We start from the raw sequence: 25,652 nt of genomic DNA on the forward strand, positions 1-25,652 counted from the left end.
TCTTTGATGTACCATCATTGGAAGCAAAAAAATCCGAAATGTAAATTTATAAGAACAGAAGAGAGAATCTTATCCTGATTGAAATAAACATTTTATGCAAAAAGTTCTTGTTCAAACGCGATACAAAAATAATTTTCTCAAAGTAAGGTTACAATAGTTCTATGATTTCATGTCGATGTATTTTTGGGCGAACACAGTGCTAATTTTGAGAGTTTCAGCACATTTTCCTTGAAAATTTCTTCATTATAAATCTTTAGGTCTAATAGGGAGGGGATTTTCAAATTTTGATGGATGATTAATTAAAAGGTTACCTAATCGTAATATAGAATTATTTTTGAAATTTATCAATGATTTTATGAGAGGGGACCCTTATAAATGTAGGATTTTGTGCTTGTTACGGCAACCTTTTTCTTATTTTAATCAACAAAGTTATTATCTCACAATAGAGTTGTTAGAGTTGTTTCCAACATCTTTTTATTCAGTTTTTTACGAACTTAAATATTCCCACGAGTATACCCAAAATTAATCATCTTATTCCCAATGCAACCAAACAGCTGTTTGCTTCCGATGATAAATCAGAATAGAACAAAAGGCATTGACCCTCTATCTATCTTTATTACCTCCATGGGTGAAGTAAATTCATTTGGATTTCCAATGGAAAGTATATCAATACATTACGTAGCCTGGGAATCCAAGCGTTAAACTTTTTTCACAGTCTAGTTTATGATATTTTTGCTGCTGGTTTAACGCTTGGCGCAGGTAACTCGCCTGCAGGGAGATTTTTCCCTGCAATGCAGGTTAGGCCTGATTGGCCAGCTTTCGGCGTATTACCTAGCAGTACTTTCGCGTGCATTTTGATTATTTCGATGCGCGCGCATAATTTATGGAAAAAGCTGACTCTGCAGAAAAAAGGAAAACAAATGAAAATGAAAACATAGATTCATTTCAAAACAAAATGGCTGTTGGCTGGAAGTCTAAATATGTGGCTGTTTTTATTTGGTTTCTAGTAGCTCTGAAAGTCTTTATAGATTGTGGAGGAGTTTTATGGTAAGTTGATTATGTGTGTTTGCCTGGGTTTCCAAAGTTCAGAAACTCTGTCAACAAGGGTTCACACACAGACTGTTTATAACATTCTGTGTCAGACTAATCTACCTGCACCAAGCTCTATAATTTTAGAACTTTGTGAGGTGAGGTATTTGTTTTTTCTAAAATTATGAGCTTGGATTCCCAGGCTATACATTACGCTTCAGAATGACAGACTTTATCGCTGGAACGGAAATCCATCTGAGAGAGAAAAATTTTGACACTGATGTTTTTCATAATATGTACACTCTGTTTCGCAAAGAAAATAAGAAATCAATAAAAATGTAACAAAAAAATATTTGTTTATACAAAAAAAAATTTAACTAGCAGCTGTACGACGAAGTTGAATCAAGCCTACATGAATTGCATAGGAAACCATGGCAGCTGTTGCTATGCCAACAGAAAACAACCAATCATATTTGTTCTCCTCGTCTTCTGATTTGCTGGTTTTCTTAGCGCTCGATTCTTCTTTTTGTGTTTTCTCTGTAAAAAAAATGAAAAAGATTGATGAAAAACTTCGTTCCAATTCATCGCTTACTTTCGCGCGTCTGAATAGCGGACGTCTACAAAATGGCATGTAGTATGGTATATCTATTATGAGCACAACTTCGATTTTATCTCAGAGTCATTGGACAGCGATTCAAGCCAAAGACTCGAGAAAGATCGAGGTCATGCCAATGAAAGATTTGGCTGCAAATTCAACCATTAATTAAAAAAATTCGCACCTACAGACCTTACCAGATGAAAAATATGTAAAAGCCAACACAGTGGTGGCAAACACAAATTTGTTCGAATTAAGGAAATTTCAAGTTATGGAGTAAGTTTTATAAGGCTTTGTTAAATGAAGGGACCATAAAATTCGTTCGAGTTAAGGAGATACATTCGAGTTATAGAGGTTCCAGTTAAAAAAAACAAATATTGTTTGGCAAAAATAAGAGAATGGATTTATCTCCCTTACCTTCATTCGTATCATCCTTTTCCTCTCTTTCAATCTCGCGTAAATATTTCATCAAAATACGATCGACGTATTGAACGAGATTTTCCGTTTTTCGCACCTCATTGTGCAGTTCCCCACTTTTCAATGGTATCTTGACAAGGGGCGCCAAACACGAAAATAATAGAGCATCAACTGAACAAGGTCTGTAAGGGAAGTAAAAATATCGATTTAAAACGAGAGAATGGACCTAAAATGGACTTAAAAAAGTTTCCACACTTAATCTAGACTTCATAAAAATATCATCAACTTCCAGCACTTTGAGGACTTTAATTCAATCATATTTTCTAATGACTACAAAACCTAACTCTTTCGATAAGTATAAAAAATAGTATCAAGGAGATTTGGTAGTTTTGTAGCCTGGTTAGTAGTTTTGGTGGTCTTCTCTTTATCTTAATCAGTCTAATCTTAAAGGTTTTCCACCATCACCGTGGAAATAAAAACACTTTGTTTGCAGAAGGGATCACTTCAATTTCGACAAATTCGAAAGTTTATTCTATAATGGAAGATTTTCGCTAATTTATATAATCTAAACAATTTAAGAACGATGAAACTCGTTTACAGTTGACGCTCTCTAATTCGAAATTCTAATGTTCGATACGTTCTACTATTCGATAATATTGAAAGCCATGATCAATGAGAAACTCTCATAAGAGAAGCTCTACATTCAATACGTTCCCTTATTCCATGAAAACCTAAACTACAGCTCACGCTCTCTAATTCGACACTCTACAATTCGATACGCTACATTTTTCGATGATATTGAAAGGCGCCGTCAACAAGAAACTCTCATAAACGACGCTCTACTTTTCCATCATCTTCCTTATTCGATGAAAATCCAATTCCACTTGAAATCGAATTAGGAAGCGTCAACTATTCATGATATGCGCCATTGCAATATCTTCTGACATTACATCACGGACCCAATAGCTCATTGGCTGGAAGTGACGTAAAATCAGTCAATACGTCACTTTCAACCAATCAGCAAATTGCAATGGTGCATATCATGAATACTTTGGTTTCAATTCTTTTTACCTGGCTCCGAAGATGAAATCTCGATTTTTGAGGAACTGAGAAAGAGTTTGAATCGCGTCTGCTCCTTCTGCCATCAACTGGAAATGAAAAAAACAAAATATAATAGAATATCTTGATCCCATCTATTTTCTTACAGAAAAAGTGTGCAAGAACATCATCTTCGTCCCCTTATATTATAACCTATTTTATGACGTTTCACGCACTGACCTTTATATACCCTTGATACAGTTTCTCAATCCCGGTCAAACAAAATGTTTGCTTACAATTTTTAAAAATTGGTACCCTAATGGTAGCCGTGGTACTACTCAATGTCGGTGAAAAAAATTCAAACGGAAAATTTCACTGAATTACAAATAAACCCAAATCGAGTAGTGCTATTATTATGGTACCACTTTTCTAAATAGGTCCGTGATTTCAAGCCAGATGGACAAAACCCCATCCATATAATATGCCCTAAAATTAGCAATTATATTTAAGGAAGTACCAAAATATGCCATAAAATCAAAAGGAATATTTTTAAAAGATCCTAAAACAACACAACCCTCTGATCACCTTACCTTTTTCATTTTCGTAGCATCTTCATCTTCCAACAAGTGTTTCGATAATGAAACATGTTCTTCGATCCGATCATGAATCTTCTTCGCTTCCGTAAAATTGATGGGGTAGCGACAATTACGTGCGAAAACAGGACGAACAATTTCACTGTAATTTTCAACTTCCATCCATAAAGTTGCTTGCTACGAACAAAAGTCAACCATATTAGTCTTTTCTTTAGACGTTAAAAGGGAAAGTTTTAAAAAATACTTTAATTTATGTTATTCCCAATTCTATGTTCAAACTAAAATTCCAGACAGACACTTATTTTTTTTGAAAAATAATCCCTCAAAGACTTCAAAAGAAATTTTGACACGAAAATTTAAAAGCTCCTGAACCAGTCTACACTAAGAAGTTATTTCGTTCAATGGTTTCTAACTACTTGACTGAATCGGACAAAAGGGTCGAAAGACTGGCCCATTTTCAGATGAAATCGGTCGATCAAAGACCTCTAGGGACCACCAGCAAATGTTGCCTAGATAACCTGTTGAGAAATTCGTAAATGCGGGGTTTAAAACATACCACTGCAGGTTTCAATCTTTCTTCAATAATGGCTTTCAAAACCAAAGAATAATTTTTGGATCCATCATCTAACCAAGTGTTGGCATCAAAGTGCTAATGTAGGAAAAAAGAAAATTTTACTGAATACGTTTACAACACGTTTACACTCTATGTTTGAAATTTCTTCTAAAAACCTTCGGTTGGATCAACTTGTATGATGAAACAAGTGATACTTTTATGGACCTACCTGGTTATGCATTTAACACATATATAATTGATATCTACGTGCGCATGACCGTTAAACAATCATTCAGAACACAAATAGTGACGATCTATTAAAAGTAGTCGTTTGTTTCTTATAAAAAAACGTTTAAAAACCAAAATTCATGCTCTTGAAATATTCTTTCATATTCAAGACTTCGTGAGCAAAAAAACATCTATCTCATCAAAAAATTTAGTAATTTGGCTAAGAACATTGATGTATGCTTATTAATGGATAAACATGCGTTTTTGAGCTGAAAAATTCTTTTTTTACAAAAATCTGCTTGAGCCATCTTTTACCTACTTTCATGCAAAAAAATCTGAAAAAAACAATGATCCAATATTTCACAAAGTCCAAAAAAACCGTTTTTTAGCCGTTTTTTGGCCCAAATTTGCCCAAAAACATTTTTTTTCGAAAAATGGGCTCCGTCACATTCGATGGTTTATAGTTATGCATCTTTGCAAAAAATCATAAAGAATGAAAGAGCCAATCTCGAGAAAAGCTAATACCTAAGTAATTGATAACGTGCTTATAAAAAATATAGAATTTGACCAGTTTTTCTATAAAAACACGCCAAGCAACCAAAATTTCATGTCTAAACACACATATTCTTCAAAAGTAAGCCCTCGTGAGCAAAAAAAACATCTATCTCATAAAAAAATTGAGTAATTTAACTAAGAACATTAGTGTATGCTTACTAATAGTGATTCTAATAGATAAACATGCGTTTTTTTGAACCAACAAAAATTTTTTTTGCAAAAATCTGCTTGAGCCATCTTTTACCTATGAGGGTACCCTACTTCCATGCAAAAAATCAGAAAAAATTAATGATCCAATTTTTCACAAAGTCCAAAACACCCGTTTTTTAGCCGTTTTTTGGCCCAAATTTGCGCAAATTTTTTTTTTTCGAAAATCGGGCTCCGTCACATTCGATGGTTTATAGTTACACATCTTTGTGCAAAAAATCAGAAAAAACTAATGAGCCAATCTCGAGAAAAGCTGGTAACTAACGAACGAACGGACAGAGGTGAATTTATAGGACCTCCACCGGGGTAGGTCCAAGAAACATGAAAAGAAACATGTTGAAAAAGTTGATAGAAATTTATGGTATCCTTTTTAAATGTTTTATGCGGGTATTGATGTTTATGAAGGTGCCGAAACGGATTAACGTTAAGGTAAAAATAGCAAAAACAGAGGGTGGGTAGGCAAAATGAGTTGAATTTGTTATATTCTGTTGAATTAGTTGAATTTTTCAGCGCCTAAGTCTGCCAGTACCGTTTATACAGGATTCTCTGCGACAGTATGACGTCAGAATTAGGGGATGATAAATTATTATGGTTTAACTCACAAAGCTGAGCAAAAACAAAGCTTGATGGTCAAACTTACTAAAGATCATTTTGTTTGTGTTCAGTAAATAAACTTTTTAGAGAGTTATGCGTTTTCCCCTCGAAATTACCACGTCTTTATTGGATGAAAACAAGAAATCCATTAAAAGCAAGACAAAGGTACACGAAAAGTGGAATTGAACAAAACGAACCTTTAAATTGAGATGTTTGATGATTTCTTGATTTCCGTAAACAACTTCATCTTCTGGTAGACAAAGACATGGTAACGTTCGCCCTAAAAAAATGAGATTTGATTTATTGATATCATATATGTCTTCAGGGCTCTCCTTCTACGTTTCATTTTACTTATATTGAAATTCAACCATTTTGAATGAAATATCAACCATATCATTTTTACTCTAACTACAAGTATTGAGTGTCCACTCAAAGAATCCAACGGCACTGGGAGACTCTCCCGGCCAAGAAACCATTATGATACACCTTAGACCCTATGAAAAAAAATCTATTATTGCCTCCTTCTAATTTAGAAAATCAATTTTTCCCTAATTTTTCTTATTATCTATGGGGAAATTGTATCTCCCAGCAAATAAGAGGAACAACACTAACTAAACCTTTGAATCAAGGGAGTACCTTACAACTATTTCGACTTCCGGTCAACTAAAAGCGAATTACCATTGAAGAAAAGGATTGGTAGTAACTTAGTGATAAAGTAGAGTCTCTTTATCTTGAGCCTCTATAACTCGAATGTCTCCTTTGCTCAAACAAATTTTCTCGTCCCTTCAGTTTACAATATCTTATAACCTCTCTCCATAACTCGAGATTCTCTTAACTCAAAAAATAAATGCGTTCCCCGTGCGTGGTTCGAGTTGAGGATCCACTGTATAAGACCATATGTTCAGACGTTACGTTACGGTTCCATTCCGTTCCGTTCCGAAACGGTTCCGAAACAAATGTGAACGTCAAGATTCGAAACGTCAAAAAAGAAGAACGTTACAAAGCAAAACAGATCGAAACGGTTTCGCTTCACTTTTTTCATCGGAAAAAAAACTGTTCCGTTTTCTTGCTCCGAAACGTTGTAAAGTCAATATGAGCACACTCGATCCGTAACGAAAATCATACCGGAGCGAAACGGAACAGTAACGTGTGAACATGGTCTAAGAATGCTTTTCAATCTTACCCTCCTTTTGCACGAGCGATTTGAAGGTTGGTTTCACTTCGACATTGGCTGATGAGAACTTGACGTACGCCTGAGTAAAAAAAAGATTAGAAACATTCTTGCTAATTTACATTTTTATTAGAATGGGTTGGGATATAAAGGTTTAATCATTTTTGTCAGAAAAACCCTCAATCTTTTTCATTGAAATATAAAATCTGCAAAACATATACAGTGCTGTGTAAAATCTTGGTAAAAGCAAGATGACGATAATGAAGGATCGAAGGGTAACGCATTTTAATTTCAATCTTCATTTTAAAAAAGTTATTCTTCACGTAGCCCGGGGTCCACTTAAAGCTTTTTTTATAGACAGGATGGCGCGATTAAGTACTTCACTGGACTCAGCGTCATAAAAAAATATCAAAAAGCAAAGTTCAGCCAAAAGTAGACTCTAGTCTATTCTTCACGCCGACTTTCTTTCAACTACCGTGCGTATGATGCAACCTACCAAACAAATATTGTGGTATCAAAAAGAAGAATGCCTTTATGCTGACAAATCAGAATAAACAAAAGAATTTAACTCAACGGGGAAAAAGTTTTTCTTTATGTACTCTTAGGTTCCAAATAAACGGGGGAGGGGGGTCCTAAAAAGGTCCAGGGGGGGGGGTTGGAAAATTTTCGAAAAATTAACAAGCGGGGGCCGTTTATTTGGAACCTAAGAGTAAGCAAATTGTATATAGGAGATACGTTAATTGTCCTTTAAAAATATAAAAACATAGAAATTATCAGTATCTCACCAGTAATTCCAATGAATCAATATCGATTGATGGTAAGGCCCATTTCTTCTCACCACGCCAATGCAGTAATTCCATTGATTAACTTATTTTTCTTTCTTTTGTTTTGTATTCGTTTATTTATTGACTAAAACAAAAACAACAACAAAGTTACATCCAATCTTCGGATCAACGTATGACATTTTTAAATTTTTAAAAATCGTTTGCTTACTCTTCACTTTTAATTCGCAAGCTTTTTTACATTGGATTGACACGGATGTGGAGCAAGATTGGTCAGAAAAAGGAAAAGAAAAACATTTTTTGCTTATATCAGCATAATATAATAATAGGCAGACACTGTCCTGATATGAAATATGTGTCTGATATGAAACGGGAACACTTATGTAAAAATAAAACCTTTAAGTAACTATTTGTCTGAAACTCATTTCAAAAGTCGCTTCGGGCTTCCGTAGAGTTGAAAGTCTTTTCTAGTTCTCTTTTGCGCAAACAAACATCATTTGGGTCGAGTTCAAATTATAGTTGTACATATCATTATAATTTGTCAAATCAAGATGTTTATCCTAGGTGTTTCCAATTAACGAGCAAGATTTTGTATATACTTTTACAATTGTTAGACCTGTCCCTTTCGCGCAACTTGTAACAACAATCAGGCGCAATAATACAAACAAATTTATTTTATTCATCGAAATTTTATCCATTTTATGTATATAATTTTTTTTCTGTAAATAAATAAAAAATTTATCGATCCCTACACTTGCACAAAAAGATATACAAAAAACTCAAAAGAATAGATCTTAATCGAAAAGATTCGAAGTGTTAAATGGCTTAATTAAAATGTTGGGATAAAAGGGTGACACTATTTATAAGGCTCAAAGTCAAGAATTAAAAATAGATGTGTACATTGAAAATTCAAATTATATAAAAATAATAATAATTTAACTGTTAATGAGCTTTTGCCGATGCAGCGTAACTTTCAACGATACGATCAAAATCTGCTTCCTAAAAATCAAATTGACAAAAAATATTTGTAAAAATATGCATTATTTGGGGACAACAGCGAAATCAGCCAGAACAATTTTGATTTTGCCTCATAAAAGAAAACAATCAAATCCTAAATATTTAAAGTCTGTCTCAATATGATCTGCAGTGAAGACAAAGAAGGCTTTTAATAGAATTCGCAGGAATTCGAGTTGTTTCGTGCTTGTTGAAAAGATAATAAGTTGGATATATTATGAAATAGAAAATAATCAAATAAATTCGGAAAAAATAAGACGAAAAACAACGAAGAAAAAATCAATTTTCTTTTTAGTCTCCGCTGCAGATTATATTGAGACAGACTTTATGAAACCCTTTCAAAAGATGATACAATTTTTTACACAAGGAATTAAAGAGCTATGAACAACCTTTTTAATAAGAACAAACTATATAAGAGCATAAGGCTTCGATAGTCAAAATGTTAAGAACAAGTTAAGAACTTTCTAAGGCTTTATGGACTCAAAAACACCATACTTCTTAGGACAAAAATATCCACAAATGGTCAATATAAGAACATTTTTAGGCTTGAAACTGAAAAAGTTGAGAGCATCCGAAGGCTTCAAAAATTTGGGATGTTCTTATAAAAAAAACGTGTAACCTTTTTCAGGTAGTCTTTGGTGAAGCAATGGCGATCGTGACCAGCTCGTAATTGTGAAATGAATCGGTTGCTAACCTAGGAAATCGAAATAAAAAAGAACTTGAATTACCACTATTTCAAGGATTGTAAAAATGTGGTTGTAAATATTAGATTTTTTGAGAAAAACAAAATTTCTTTGGCAGGTGTTACACCCTGTTTGTTGAAAACAAAATAAATATTCATAATATGCACAACTGCAATGACTTCACGAAATTATGCAACTTTTCTGTTTTTGTTCCACTCAATACGTCACTTTTTCTATTGTTTAAGCGACGTCGTATTGGGTGGAATATTTCAAAATTTTTTAGAAGACTCCCCAGTGGTGTATATCATGAATAGAGGAAAACAAAGCAAATCCATTTCTTGCAAAATCACATACCTCTGGTGCTTTACCAAGATGTTGCGCAAGAACTGCCATATTACAAAGTGTTTCTGGGTTGTTACTATCCTACAATTGAAAGGGAGAAGTGTTAAAGGTCTATTTCCTTTAAGTATGTACTCTTTTTTGTGCAAGTAAGTGGGAGCCATGTCAGCATAATTAAACTAATTCCCTTGAGGGTGGTTTTTATGTGGACGCAAAAAAAAGAAAACACTTTAAGCGAATGGACTTAGTAAAAAAATGCAAAATTTGATCCATATATTGCTATAAAAGAAGGTATAAAGGAAAAATCAGTAATATTTTGTTAAAATGTGTAAGAAAACTTATTTTATCCTAATATTGTGCTGCAAAGAAAAAAAAAATAATTTTGAGCTCTATCCAGTCGCAAAATTAATCAAGAAAACCATAACGTAAATCAAGTAGATGATGTTGAAATAAAGATCAACGAAATCAGGATCTTTTATTGCAACGCCGACACGCTAACACCCGAGAAGAAGCGACAACTTGTGCTTGATGTAGAGAAACATCATCCCCACATCATTGCGATATGTGAGGTGAAACCAAAGCACGGTGGACTGCGAGAGCTACACGAACACGAGCTTAAACATTATAAATGTGTCAGTCATACGAACATGACCACTGGCATCGGTCGCGGGATAATTATTCTTGCTCATTCATCGATCAAACATTTAGTCACCGATGTCAACCAATCAATGAACCAAGTCAATTTCAATGAAGCATCCACAATCGAAATTCGTCTATCCGGAAACGATCTCCTGGTCTTCTCCTGTATCTATCGCTCCCCTACGAACAATGACACGTCAGCTGAAAATAACAACAAGTTGAATCATCTAATCAAAGATATCGCATCAAACAACAAATACTCTCATAAATGCTTTGTCGGGGACTTTAACTTCCCAACAATCAATTGGAAAAATTGGACGACGCCACATCTCGAGGAAAGTAAAGAAGAAAAATTTCTTGAAGCCCTTCGCGACTCCTTTCTCCACCAAAGTGTAGACGAACCAACCAGATGCCGTGGGACTGACGACCCATCTTTAGTCGATCTCATTTTAACAGGTGAAGCTAACCAAGCTCTATGTCTAGAGTATCTCAGTCCTTTGTGTTTAAGCGATCATAGTTGCTTGACCTTCAGTATCAAATGTGATGCTGTATTGAAACCTAAATCAGAAAGATACAAGTACGAGGACGCAGACTTTGAAGCAATGAAACAAGGTCTCAACTCTGATGATTGGTACAAGCAATTTCCCGAGATGGCTAATTCTAAGTCAACCGAGGAGCTTTGGCAGCTTTTCCGAAAGAAGATTTTGGATATACGAAACCGTTTTGTACCCATAAAGATCATCGGTGGTCAAAACTGGAAGAAGAAAGGTAAAATACCTATTGGAGTTCAACTTCGGAAAGAAATAGCAGAGAAGAGACGCCTCCATCGGAAATGGATGAAATCACCGCCCGAAGAAAAAGAATACAATCGAGCAAAATACACCCCTGTAAGAAACAGAGTGAACAAATTGATGAGACAAGCTCACAGGAACTACGAACAAAGAATTTGTGATAACGCAAAGACCAAACCGAAGATCTTCTGGTCACATGTGCGTAACAAGATGAAATCTTCTAGTACAGTTTCATCACTACTTGAATCACCAAATGTCAAAACATCGTTAAAGCATGAAGATCACGAAAAAGCCAATATACTTCAACGACAGTTCTGCAGTGTATTCACAAAAGAAGCAGTAGGTGAGCTTCCTGCATTTGAAAAGAGAACTGATTCATCCATCGGAGATATTCATATCTCTGAGGAGATGGTACAGAATCAATTGAAAGAGCTCAACCATAATAAGTCATTCGGTCCAGACGAAATACACCCTAGGATACTAGCGGAATTATCTGACTATCTTTCTCTACCCTTAGCTGTAATCATGAACAAATCTTTAGTTGAAGGCTCATTACCACGAGATTGGAAGGTGGCACATGTCACACCTATCTACAAAAACAAGGGACCTCAGAATTTGGCAGTCAATTATCGACCTGTTAGTTTGACATCGGTAGTGTGCAAATTAATGGAATCAATACTGAGGAAACACATCATGAAGCACCTTTCCGATCATAATCTTTTATCGAACAAACAATATGGCTTCATTAACAACCGTTCAACCGTGACACAGCTTTTGTACTATCTGGATAAATGTTATGAGAGCATCTCGAAAGGAAACGTTGTTGATAGTATCTACTTCGATTTTGCTAAGGCTTTCGACACTGTACCCCACCGTCGACTATGCAAGAAACTATCAGCATATGGCATCAACGGTTCAATCTTAAAATGGATAACGTCATTTCTAACAGGTCGAACACAATCAGTAAAAGTGAACCAGTCCTTCTCGACTACAGACCCTGTAGTGAGTGGTATTCCACAGGGTAGTGTACTGGGACCAATACTGTTCGTGCTATACATCAATGATCTTCCTGAAAAGGTCATCTCATTGATCCTACTGTTTGCTGATGATACCAAAATCTTCAAAGAAGTCAACTGCATCGAAGACTCTGTTTCCCTTCAGAATGATATAGACACACTTGTAGAATGGTCGAAAGACTGGCTATTACAATTCCATCCTGAAAAGTGTCACGTTCTGACGCTAGGAAAGTTTGGAAACATCAAACATGCTCATCCATATTCCCTAGATGGACGCCAATTGGAACACGTCTTTGAAGAAAAAGATCTTGGAATCCTCATTGACTCAGAACTTACATTTGAAGAACACATTGCAAAGCAAGTCAAAAAAGCAAACGCGATACTTGGCATAATCAATCGAGGATTTGTAAACATGAGTACAAGTACATTTAAAACATTGTATTGTACGTTTGTTCGCCCGCATCTGGAGTACGCTCAGTCAGTATGGTCTCCGTTTCTACGTAAACACGTAAATCTGATTGAAGGAGTACAAAGACGGGCAACAAAACTTGTTCAAAAATGTCGTAATATGTCTTATGAAGAACGATTGCGTGAATTAGATCTTCCTACGCTCGAGTTTAGAAGACACTTTTGTGACATGGTCCAACTTTACAAGCACATCAACTATTACGAAAAAGATACCATCCCAAACAAGATAGCCCGTCGAACGCGACCAAACAGAAGGCACAACTTTGAGATGATTCCAAACTTTGGAAGCGATGGACTCCGTGGTGTACAAACGAATTCCTTCTTTTATCGAACTATACCAACCTGGAATAAATTGCCAAAAGATGTCGCTGAAGCAAAGACAGTCAAAGTCTTCAAAGAAAGACTCAACACTGCATGGAGTAAACACCCGAAAAGATTCAACACAAGACAATTGTAAAATACGTTGTATAATCACGATCAGTTCCAGAGGCCCTCGTGCGCCTAGAACTTTGTTACATTATAATAAAAATATCCATTATTATTGCATAAAAAATAAACTTAATTGGTCGTTAAAGCGAACTTATCTTAATAAAACAACCAAAAAATAGATTGAGAGTGGAAATAATATATTTTCGAAGTTCTACTATATTGTCTAGTACTTGAAGACAAAAAAAGCATGATCTTAAAAAAATGTTAAGTTCCCCTTTAAAGTTTTAAAGTTTACTTACTCTATCTAAAGCTTCCTGTAAATTACTGTCTGCATCTTCAAACTTTCCCATTCTCATGTAACAAGTTGCTTGTGCATTCAACATGGAGATTGTACTGGAATATTTGTCGATGAGTTCTTGGAAAATGTAATAAGCATCTTGACACTTCTCACCACCCTGAAATATCAACAAGTGTTTTAGACATCAGATTAAGGATATCATAATATATTAGTTGATGATGATATTTCATTTCAAGAGTTGGTTTGTAGGCTTAATGCCTTAGACCACTCAGCCATGCATTGCTCAAAGTTTACCATAAGAGCGCAGTATAGAACATGAACTCTGATAATGATACGAGTAAAACATAATAGACAAAAACAAACCACAGCCAGATTGAACCATGCCATGGCTAATTGAGTAAGAGTTGCATCTTCATCATTTTGCTGAAGAGAGTACGAAGAAAGGTTGAAGATCAATAATACTCAACATTTACAATGTGTCCAAGTTTGTATTTTTTGTAGAGGGCATAAATTACATTTATCAGGCCATTTTTATGCCCTTTTAGCCTCCAGTTATCAGACGCTGCCCTCCTGAAACAACGAACATTTTGCTAAAAGCAGCCTTTTTAGCGGAAAAAAACTGGAAAAAGTGTTCTTTTTGGCCAACAACGGACGCTGCCCTGTCCTTCTAAAATATGGCTTGTATGAACTGGGGAACATCTGGTGTTTTGTCAAATTTGAAGGTTAATCATGTTGAATACTCACTTGCATCCTCCCAATTTCAGTTCTAAAAAAAAAGGAAAAAAATTATTGTAAACATTTAAGATATCATTTTTCCGATATACCTTAAAGGAAGAAATTTTGGTGAGAATTTAATTTGGCGGATGGCCAAAAAAGCTTTTTAGAGGGAATTTAATTTGGCGGATGGACGAAAAAACTAAATTTGGCGGGAATTTAATTTGGCGTTTGCTGAAAATTTATCCTTAAAATGGCGTAAAAACAGCAAAAAAAATGCAAAACCACCTTAAAAGAGATCATATTTTCAAAAAGTTTAATTTGGCGGGAATTTAATTTGGCGGATGGCGGAAAAAAGAAATTTTGGCGGGAACTTATTTTGGCGGATTCTGGCCAAATCCGCGAAATCCGCCAAATTTTCTTTCCGCTAAAATTTCTTCTTTTAAGGTAGAAGAAGGGGTGCGCCTCTAATGCTGACAAAGGATTTTTCAATGTTTGTGCTTGTGAAGCGCGAGATGGGGAGAAAGTTAGTCTTTCTTTTGTTTGAAAATGTTCAGTTAGCAAAATGGTAGGAGATATGTTAAATGGTCAGATAACAACAGAAAAATACAACTCAAATTAAAAAAGGACTATACTTTTGTTCACAAAAATGGGAAGCACAGTGCAAGCATTAGAGGTTATTCCGTAACTACAAATATTCACTTACTTTGCTAAGTCCAATCTGTCAAGACTGATGTATATTTGTACAGAGAGTGCAGAACTGTTATAATAAAATAAGTAAGGATTTTAATTCAAAGCACTTTGTCTAGAAAGTTTTACTCTACATCTCCTTTCCTGATATATTTGATAGAATTTACTCTTCAACCTACTTTTATTAATGAAACAGTTTTAAAGTGTCTTAGCCAATGGGCTTTATATAAAACCTGGATGAAGAATTTCTCAATCTCTGCCAACCAAAATCTTTTAATCAGAGTTTTAATTTGAAAAGTACCCGTTATAAAAGTACCCTAATAGAAGCACTACTCGATAGCAGTGTAAATGCATAGAGAGCGCTGGATGTAATTTCCCTCGCATACTTGTACTGATGTAGCGCCATTTGACCTTTTAATACTGCAATGACTTCTTTAAAGAAACTCTGATCAAAGATAACAGATATAATTTAGCCCAGGGTTTAAAAACGTCATTAGCCTTAATAAATAGAAAAATACACTAAACTACATACCATTCTAGTGCAGTCGATTGAAACAAACATCTAAGAGCCGAATCTGTATCCTACATGAAGGAAAAAGTGAATAAAAATCACCTTGATTAAAATATGGATATAAAAATTTAACTAACTTTAAGAGGCAACGGATAATATAAGAAAGTTTTAAAATAATTAGTTAGAAAGTAAGAATTAGTTGGTTGGAATTTTCATACTTTCTTCCATCAGGTTAGCATCAAAAGCTTTTTCTGCTCCAAAATGGTGGTAAAATGAATAGACAAATCTAATGGGTTGCTTTCTGTAGCGTGCACAACCGTTGGATCTGATTTTACTTTTTCAGCACTCAAAGTTGACTTACATTTTCATGGAAATATATAACACTAGCCATAAGGAGAAAATATTCACTAAAGTCACTTCCATTCAGTTTTGATTCAATTGATTTTATGATAGTCTCCCTAAGAAAAAAAATTTTTTAAATAGAAAAATCTTGAAACAATTAGTTCAATAAGAAGAGTCCTTTATAGCAATTTTTCAGGCCAACAGCGAAGTCCTTGCAGAAATTATACATATTGGGCAAAATACCGAAGGGAAATCTCCTAGAAACTGTGTTATTGTACAAGCTAGAAACTTCTGTGTTTGAAACCAAAAGGAATTTAATTTAGGAGCGAAAATTTACTAAAACACAACTTTTTTCAACGAGAATTAAGACATACTTTTTGCCAGGGTTCTGTAAGTAATCAGCGAGAAGACGAACACCTTGAAGTTCTGGCGGCGATGATGCTGTAACTTCGCTCAAAACGAGACCATATTTTCCCTAAAAAATATTCAGTTCTGATTATTCAAAGAACAATAGTGAACATATTGCGAGTTACATACATTTATAATTGAAAATGTGCATTGTAGTTGGAGCTGTATCAAAAAAGAAGCTTGGAGGGTGAAAAATAAAATCAAAAAGCGATAAAAAACATAGTGTATCAACAAATGAATATAAAGAAAATACCTGTGCAATGTATGCTCTATATAAGAATACATCTCGTTCCACTCTCAGGTCAGATGATGAAGGCTGAGAAATGAAAAAATATAAAATAAATCAGTATGTCTACTTTCCTGATTTTATAGAAACAACTCAATGATTTGCAATACACCTTTCCCGTAATTTGTAAAACTAAAATGCGCGCGCATTATTTTGATACTCTCCACGGTTTGGGCTCTGGAGGTAAACAAACCAGTTTTTGCCTGCGTTTCCTTAGGGAAAGTTGGTTTTTTGAGCTTTTCAGAGCTTTTCTTAAGTTCTGTCAAATAAAATCCCCTCAAATTTTAGTATGTTCAATCTATTCATGATATTATACCACCCTGAAAATCTTTTGCCAAAAGGAGCTCGCTATCAAAAGTTAGAAGCTGAAAACTCACTTTTCCTAACCCCTTGCAGGCAAAAACCCGCTCGTTTACCTCCCAAACAATTTTATACACAACGGTGGAGCGCACATTTTCCCAGGCCTTTTCTGAGAAGTTTGAATTACGGAACATGGCATGAACACCCCCCAGCCCGCAGGGGGGGGGGCTACAACCAAAATCTTCCTGAAAAAAGCTGGGGGCTGGATTTTTTTTCAATTTCAGGGGGTACCTATGATCTCTGGGGGTATCTAACTTTTATGCAGTAAGGTCTGGGGGCTTGGGAACTATATTTTATCTTGCTTTTATCTAACTATCATTATTCTTTTTAATTGTAAAAATATACAATTTTTTCATTTCTTGACATATACTCAAGTCAAAGGGGGTACCAATCACAGGGGGTACCTACTAACATCTGTTCTTTGGGGGTACCTAAAATTCAGGGGGTACCTATTTTCTTAGGGGGTACCTAAACCCCTGGTCCATGCCATGCGGAAAAGGTGATTTTATAGAAACAAACTCAATGATTTGCAATTTGAGAAATAGGATCTTGTTTACAGGAGTTTTTAATAACCTTAGCTGATAAAACAAGAAATTGACGAATTGCTCGATGAACCGTTCAAGAAGATAGAGTTTGATAAAGCGATTGAAAACATATGAAATCAGGAGAAAGTCCAGGACCAGGCAGAGGCAATGCTTTGAAAAACTACCTTCAAACTTTCTTCAAACTATTCTGGATTACAGAACTTCTACCGTCAGACCTTGTATAGGTTAGCAACTCCAGAAGTCACGCAACTTTTGTTGACGTCAAACCAAATGTTTCTGTGAACCAAATTTTTCTGTGAACTTTGAATCCTTCTAAACTTATTCTTTACTTATAACTTTTTGTTCTAGAGGCCCTTTGAAAATGGGTCCTACCACCTTTTTTGACTCATTTCAACAATGTCTTCTTTTTTCAAAAAAAGATATATCCTTTCGTTATTTTGATAAATATACTAAATATTTTTAAAATATTTTTATATAACAACACTTTTATTTTTATATAATAGTATTTTTAAACACAAACAAAGATTTCTCCTTCCAAATTTCAGGTCTCTAGCTACACTAGAAAAAGAGATATGCCAAAATTAAAGAAGCCTGACTGGAAAAAATTATATTTTTCTTTTTTTACACATTTTTAATTTTTTTTCATGCTATTTTCTTAACCTTTTTTGACAATTTTAGTCAAATTTTCGACACTGAAATTTGAGTATATTTACAATCACTTATCCTCTGGAGGCCTATGACCCCTCATTTTTTTCTTTTCAAAGCTCTCAGAAGCTCTTAAAGATAGGATAAGTTTTGAAAAAAAAGGCGTAATCGATCGTAGTTAGACATTCATTCAATAAGCCAAATGGACAGTACCAATTGAACGTTCGATTGGGATCGAAGTAATCGATAATGATCGATAATAATCAAAGGCGGCCAGTGACCAACTATCAATTTTATCAGTAATAAAAAATACTCACTTGACCCTCTATCCATATTATGGCATTTTCTTTGACCATTTTCGATCTTTTCAATCAATTCGATTACCTTCGATCATGTTCAGTTAGGAACATTTGGCGAGTTCCTGTAAGCGGCCGCAATCAAAAAAATCATAACATCACTCATTAAAAAGTGGCGTTTGTGTCTTTTCAAACTTTTTTTAACCTAGATGGTGTAGGAAACATAGTAAGTATAAGCACGCTGTGCTTTTAATTGGCTGAAATTTTTTTTTTGCGTCGGAAAAACTTTTTCAAACTTTCAGCGATGATTGACCAAACTGTTACAATGAAAATTATCCTGCGCATTTTCTATCTTCTTACTTTCTTCATTTTCAATGAAGCACTCGAAGTTTACTGAAGGTAAGCACATAAGATATTCTTATATTTAATGATATTCATTGAAACACGCTCCATTGTATGCCGCGGTGGAGTGCATGCCGTAACTTGCGCGGCAACAAATTTGCCTTCTGTTGGAAGATCATATTGGCCGTTTTGGTGTTACCGCCCTCGAAGCAGCGGGTGCATTTGTATTTACACAAGGGTGGTAACGCCAAAATGCCCAATATGATCCAGACCCGATTGTTCGATTGGTTCGGCAAGTTCGATTCGAACTAATCGAACTCTATCGAACGATTAAAGTTCGATTAAAAAAATTAATCGAACTCTAAGATTTCTTTAAAGATTGTGAGTGTGCGATTAAGTTTGATCAATGGGTTTCGGTTCGATCAGTTCGATAAACCAATTTTGTTCGACAAGTTGGTGCTGCTCCACCACCGTATATTAGCTTCTTTTCAAAGCCAAATTCGGAATGTAAATCGGGAAATTACCTCCAATAACGGATTACACACATTTCCTGTATCCTTTTAGCGCCAGAGGCGGTTTGTTAGGGCGTAGTATTCCGCCACTCGGCCGCGCACGAAATCGCAACAGAGGGGCTACGGACTTTATTCCGGATAGACAAATGTCCGGGTACAATAAACGTCAAGCTGTTAATCCGGGAACTGTCGAAATGGCAATCGCGTGCCAGGACAAAGTTTTTGCTATGATGATTTAATATCATCGAACTAATCGAACTTTTTACTGACCGAACTAATCGAACTATTGCTTCAAAAATTGTGAGTGTTTGATTAGGTTCGACTAATTTTTTTAGTTCGATTGTTCGATTGGTTCGACAAGTTTGATTGATCGGGTCTGGTATGATCTTCCAACAGAAGGCGAGTTAGTTGCCGCGCGAGTTACGTCACGCACTCCACCTCAGCGCACAACGAACGGTGTTTCAGGGAATATCATTAATTATAAGAATATCTTATGTGCTTACCTTCAGTAAACTTTGAGTGCTTCATTGAAAATGAAGAAGGTAAGAAGACAAACTCAGGAGATAATTGAATATTTTTCTAATACAAGATAACTTCAAACTTGACTTCACTGACGTGTTCATGGTCTTTTTCCTTTGTCAGTCTGGGAAATCCTCTCAATTGCACGCTTATGTTCCGAGGCCGTAAGCGCGCAATTGCACGGTTATCAAAATGGCAGAATTTTTAAGCGTGTAATTACACGCTTATCGAAATTGTTCTGAAACGGGCGGTAAGCGTTAAGCAAGATTGACGGGTGACGGCTTTAGCGGTAAGCGAGTAATTGCACGCTTTAAAATTTCCTATATTTTTGACACGTAATTCCTTCCGAAAGCTCTGTTGAATTTCAAAAGCCTAGGGCAGTTTTACTCAAAATTTATCGTAGAAGAAGATTCCGTAAAAATAAATTCCGTAAAAATGGATTGCCCGTTAGGGGAGCCGTCCATATTCATTTGACAACGCAAAACGTCAAATTGACGTTATGAGGGGGTGGGGGGGGTTTCAAAAGTTAGGTTTGGCGTTATAAAAAATCAAAGGTATACCTTTTTGTGAAAATCGCGGATACTTGTAACCACCAACCACACTATACTTTATAAGCTTTCCAAAACATAGTCGTTTATGAAATACATGAAAATTTGCTGCTCGCATAATCCCATTGGTTCGCGCTATGTTATCATTACATCATATTTTCATTGTTTGCGCGATCGAGCGAACCACATCGCACAAGCTGGCAAAGAAGGTGGTACGACTAAAACACGGCATAAAGGTCATTAGTTAAAAGAACACATACACGCATGGGTACAATCAAGTACGGACTTTGCGAGGGAACGGGAAAACTTTGATGAAAAATGGCTACAATCTTTGGTAGACATCAGTACATCGCTTGACGTTATCTGTGGGGGGTGGGGGGTGCTCAGAGGATAACGTCAATTTGACGGTTTGCGTTGTCAAATAAATATGGACGGGTCCCCTTAAACCATGCCTTCGCCCGAATTAGAGAATTCTGAACCCCTTGAAATCCCTAAGCAATTTCAACCGGGGCGGGAGCGGGCGTAAATTATAACCATGCAATTACGCCCTTACGCCCTCGGAACATAAGCATGCAATTGAGAGGATTTCCCAGACTGTTTGAAAATTAGCTACCTTAAGTGGATTAATTTACGTGTGGGTTAATTTTCGCGATTTTTGCATATTTTGGCCATTTTCGCGAAATTTTGTCCACGCGAAATTTTTGCGAAGCGAATGTACATGAGCGAAGCAATTTTGCTATCGTGTGTGCGTACCTTTAACTTTCCATTCTTTCAACCATCTATAAGGCAGGAGATGGGAAAAACGTTTCGAATCTCCGAGTTGCGCGATACCAAAATATAAAGGAGATAAAATACAAAGGATATTCACCGAAATGCTAACTCAAATTACCTCCGTCATATCAAATTTGATGTATACGTCAGAATGATACGAAGAACGAGTCAACCCTCCGTGACCCGTGACGTCAATATTTAGGAGATAACAAGCGTGAAGAATATCCCGGGAAATGATAAAACAAATTACCTCCGTTATAGTGAATTGTTATATTTGAATTTATATCAAAACGAAAGTGATGCCATTATGCTCCCTATCCTGTTTGACGTCACAGCGATAGAGATATCTTGACACTGATTGGTTCTACAGATTCGTTGTCATGGTTTCAGTTTATCATCAAAATGGTTATTCTCTTTTTTTTCCTCCGAATTTGGCTGAATCGCAATTCTGAGAAACTGCTTGGCTGTTTTTTTGAATTTTTATTGAGTCATTACTTTCTGTTATCATCATTACAATTTACTATAATTTGTCCTGTTTTTCTTGGCTTCGATCCTTGATTGGCATCGTTCTTTTTTGGTCACTGTTTTGGTTTCGACTTCATTTCAATCAAATCGACAGCAGTTATTGTACTTGGTTGGTTGGTCTTCAGATCAGGGAAGTCAATTTTAAAATTTATTGTGCTACAAATTACTTCTCATTTTTTACATTTGGTCTTCGAGTATATCCTCCTTGCTTGCCCTTCTGTTTAAAAGATACCGTATATTGAAGCAACTTTTGTTTGCCATTCAACCAAATTAATTATTTTTTGCTAGCCGTGTTTACTGTATGTACTGCAAAATTGATTATTTTAATAATATGTCAGCTTCTCCAGACAGAATTTGTCCAACAGGGCTTACCAATTTTGGTCGAAATGTGTGTTTTTTCAATTCTGTTATTCAAGCATTGTATTCAGTTGATGCCTTTCGGAAGTTTGTTTGTCAATATGAAAATAGTGCTGAAAATGATCCAGTTATAAATGTGATGAAACACTTATTTGTTTCTATGACGTTCTCTGATGCCCCATTATACCCATTATTGCCATATTTTGAGCTGCCAGGTTATGAACATGCAATGATTGAAATTCTTGGTATCATTCTTAAGGACCCTGCCGATGCACCGGACTGTCCGGTGTATTTGTCTGGTGGCAAAAAGTAACCTTTCGTTACACCAGACGCAATAAGTCCGGTGTCAGTCCGGTGTTGCATACAGGGAATTTTGGACGTCGGACATTTATGAAACAAAAAATTAAGAAACGTTGGACGCACCAGACTGGTCATGTCCGGTGTTTTGATTGTCCGGTGGAAAAAAATATCCTTCTCCGACACCAGACATCCGACTTTCTTAAGTCCGGTGTAGAGGTTGTCCAGTGGTAAAAAAAATTATCATTATAAACCGGACTTTCGGGTGTACGGTGTTCGTTAAGTCCGGTGCGTCGGCAGGGTCCTCATTCTTATCAAACAAGTTCATCCATCAAACTAGAAGTTCAGTAAACATTACAATCCATTCAATTAAAAAAAAAGCAGCCAAATTATAAGCAATTTTACACAACACATGAAACGCATGCAAACTTCCTCGTAACTTTCTTGTGTCCATCATTAAAATTTTACAACTTTATTAGGCAATTACGCTTCAAGTCACGTGATAAAAATAATTCGCGCGCTTAGTCGACCTGATTTCCCCGTCCTTATTGTTTATTGCAAGCATGCGCTCTAGGCGCTAAGAGTCCGCGTTAAACTTCTAGGCGCCGCACCTAGCACACGTGTCCGGTCCCTTTTCAAATTCATAAGGAAACCGGGTTCTTTTAAGAGCATGAGTCTGCTAATGTCACCCATTTTCGGTTTTGTCAACTTTTCAACTTTAAGGCTCCAGTGAAAAATCTAGGTGCATGCAATAATGATACCAGCTGATGTTTTTTATCAGTCTTGATACTGGCAAGCTTTAAACAGTCATTTTTCACTTTACAAAGTACACAATTTTTTTCAGGACAGCTTTTTACATCAAATGTGAACGGAAAATGAGGTTTTTTAGCAAATTGTCTAAGTTCATTATTTAATAATCTAGGCCAATCTCTGTCTGATCATACTTAATTTTTCTTTTTATTACAGCCAAGGGATATGAAAAAACAAAATCTACAAAAAGATTTTTCAAAATGAAGTTTTTCCCAGAATAAATGCAAAAAGTTGCGGACATAACTTTTTCCGTTCACAAAGTTATGTCCGCACACAATTGATTTGCTAGAAAAGTGAAAGTGTTAATATCTATAGTTATTTGATTTTTAACCCTTCCCATCCATTAGAGAACCAAACCAAGTAACACTAAAATACCAGTTGTCCTTCATTGAAAAATATTCCATTTTGAAGTGAACAGGGTATGATTTCCATTCACAATTTTGAGTTATGTCCGCACATTATTTTATCCTTTAAATTTTCAAAGGAGTTATTCTTACTCAGCCGAATCATTTTTCTATATCAAGGGTCATATTTGGGGTCATTTTATACAAATTTGAAGTCCCAAAGGCTATTTGTTGGGAGACGGTGAAACAAAATAGTTTCTCCAAAAATTAGTTATGTCCGCAACAAAAGTTATGTCCGCAACAAATCATGAAGTTTTCTCAGCCCCCAAACACCATTTTTAGGTTTCTTTGACAAATTATTGCATTTGAGGTCATTATAAGTTGGTCAAAACCAGAAAAAAGTCTGATAATTTTCCATTGGCAAGATTTCAGTTTTTTCACCTCATATCATATGTATTTCATGTTGCGGACATAACTATTTCATCTAAAATGTTGCTGATAAAGTGTATTTGCAAGCTGGCATGATGTTTTATTATAATGGAAGTAGTGCTTAGGCTATTAGAAATAGAAAACAAATACTCTGATGCCAAGTTGAGGTCCAAAATTAAAATTTTAACAGAAAAATAACCTTTTTGTTTCTTTGAAAATGATGGTTCTGAGCCTGCGAGCTTGAATAAAGGATAAATCGTGCATTAATTTGCATATTAAATTCATTGTGTAGTGTACACACAACATAATCTACTACACATTCACTTACAGACTGGTTAGAATTGCTCCAATTGTTCAAAACAGAGTCATATTCTGTAGCAAATTGTATGTTGCGGACATAACTATTTAAAGTATTTTATCAGATTTTTGACCCCCTTAAGTGTCTTAAGCAGTTATGCTAACACTTTGACAATACTAAAGAGTTACATTTGTAAAAACATGCATTTCCTTGTTTTTTTTTAATTTTTTGTGTCCTCTAGAGGGTCGTTCTTCTATTAGAAACATGAGAAAGTTTTAATATCATTGATAAGTCTTCTTTTGTTCTTTTCAAAGAAAAACATGTAATAACTGAAATCAAACCAAACCAAATCTTTTGGTTTTATATTGATTTAGTCTCTATAATATTCCTTAAATTTTGGCAATAGAAAAAGACACTCCAAAATCTTTAATTAATGATGTATAATGTTCTAGGGTTCTACCCTAAGAAGAAAAAGTTATGTCCGCAACACAGCATTATTATACATTTAACCCTTTCTATTGAAAAAGTTTAGTGACTCTCAAGGAAAAATCATATTTAATGATTATGAAAATGTACAACAGTTGATGTCAAGCTCAAATCTTAACTTTTAAGATTAGATTTTAACAAAAAATTATATATGATTGGATTCTCATTTACAAATAAATCTTCAATTTTCAGGAAATCATAGTTACAAAGACCTTTCAAGACAACAAATTTCAATGATTAAGTTTTGGTTCAAGTACAGCAAAGTATTAAAAGCCAAATAATAACTCAATTTAATGTTTATTGCTGATTTTAAATCAAATTTAACAAAAAGTTATGTCCGCAACCAACAAGGTTTCATTTTCTAATTTTTATTGGCTAACTGAAATATAGCAAACTTTTGGTTTTTTGGAAGCCTTGTGATGAGTCCTTCAAATCTAAAATGAAATTACCTGACCATAGCCAGTTTTCTTTTCATGAAGTCAAACTTTATGGGAATATTTTTTAGTATTTTAGATTTTATTTTGAAAAAAGTGTCAGAATTTGAAAAATATGCCATACTTAGGGTGTAAACTGGAACCATGAAAAAATACTTTTTTTGGATTTTCAAAATTGTCACAATTTTTTATCAAAATTTATCATATTGTAAGACTTCTTGCGCAATTTTTAGGTCAATACGTCAAAAATCCACTGTTTGCCCCAGGGGTATCTGATTCGTGGTAGTAGCAAAAAACGGCAAAAATGGCATTTTTTGTCCATTTTAAGACTATAAAAGGCCAGGAAATGATCAAAATGGTTTCTAAATGGTGTCTTGTACTAATATTCAACACCAGAAGACAAAATAACCCCAGCGAGATCGCTCAATGTTTCAATTTCAGGCTAAAAAGGCCGATTTGCTCGGATTCTGGGTAGCAAAATGCATGAAAGCAGCATTTTTGAGAACCCACAACTTTTAAACTTTTTAAGGTACACACTTGAAATTTTCAGCAATGAAACACTTCAGAGAAAGCTCCAGGAAAAATCAAACTTGAGTTTTCAAATATTTCCTATAAATCCATAATGGCGCCCTAGAAATTGAGTTTTCATGCTAAATGCCAATATTTCAAGCTAAAACTTGGTTTTCTTGGGCTAAAATCTAAAAAATGATTTCAAATGGTGTTCTGAAATCTTTGAATCTTGGA

The 25,652-nt window shown here is 35.2% G+C and overlaps 2 protein-coding genes across 2 annotated transcripts; both read right to left on the reverse strand.

The window, feature by feature from the left end:
* Positions 1-1,312: 1,312 nt before the first annotated feature.
* On the reverse strand, positions 1,313-7,895 carry LOC136815144 (metaxin-1-like). Its single transcript, XM_067071594.1, has 8 exons — positions 7,766-7,895; positions 6,993-7,062; positions 6,007-6,089; positions 4,229-4,321; positions 3,670-3,849; positions 3,113-3,189; positions 2,042-2,223; positions 1,313-1,566 (listed from the first exon to the last, which is right to left on the reverse strand). Exons 1-8 carry the CDS (start codon positions 7,838-7,840, stop codon positions 1,403-1,405), a joined length of 924 nt encoding a protein of 307 aa, XP_066927695.1. The 5' UTR covers positions 7,841-7,895; the 3' UTR covers positions 1,313-1,402.
* A 549-nt stretch (positions 7,896-8,444) lies between these two features.
* Positions 8,445-17,624, reverse strand: LOC136815147 (coatomer subunit epsilon-like; the record flags this gene model as incomplete). The annotated part of the gene is made up of 12 exons (XM_067071596.1): positions 8,445-8,761; positions 9,396-9,470; positions 9,814-9,882; positions 13,441-13,596; positions 13,803-13,862; positions 14,184-14,205; positions 14,860-14,913; positions 15,376-15,425; positions 15,716-15,812; positions 16,071-16,171; positions 16,358-16,420; positions 17,511-17,624. Coding segments are annotated over 12 exons (918 nt in total), but the record flags the coding sequence as incomplete, so codon positions are not given.
* Positions 17,625-25,652: the final 8,028 nt, after the last annotated feature.

Source organism: Clytia hemisphaerica, unplaced genomic scaffold (assembly GCF_902728285.1).
Source record: "Clytia hemisphaerica strain Z4C2 unplaced genomic scaffold, Clytia hemisphaerica genome assembly, whole genome shotgun sequence".
NCBI lineage: Eukaryota > Metazoa > Cnidaria > Hydrozoa > Leptothecata > Clytiidae > Clytia > Clytia hemisphaerica.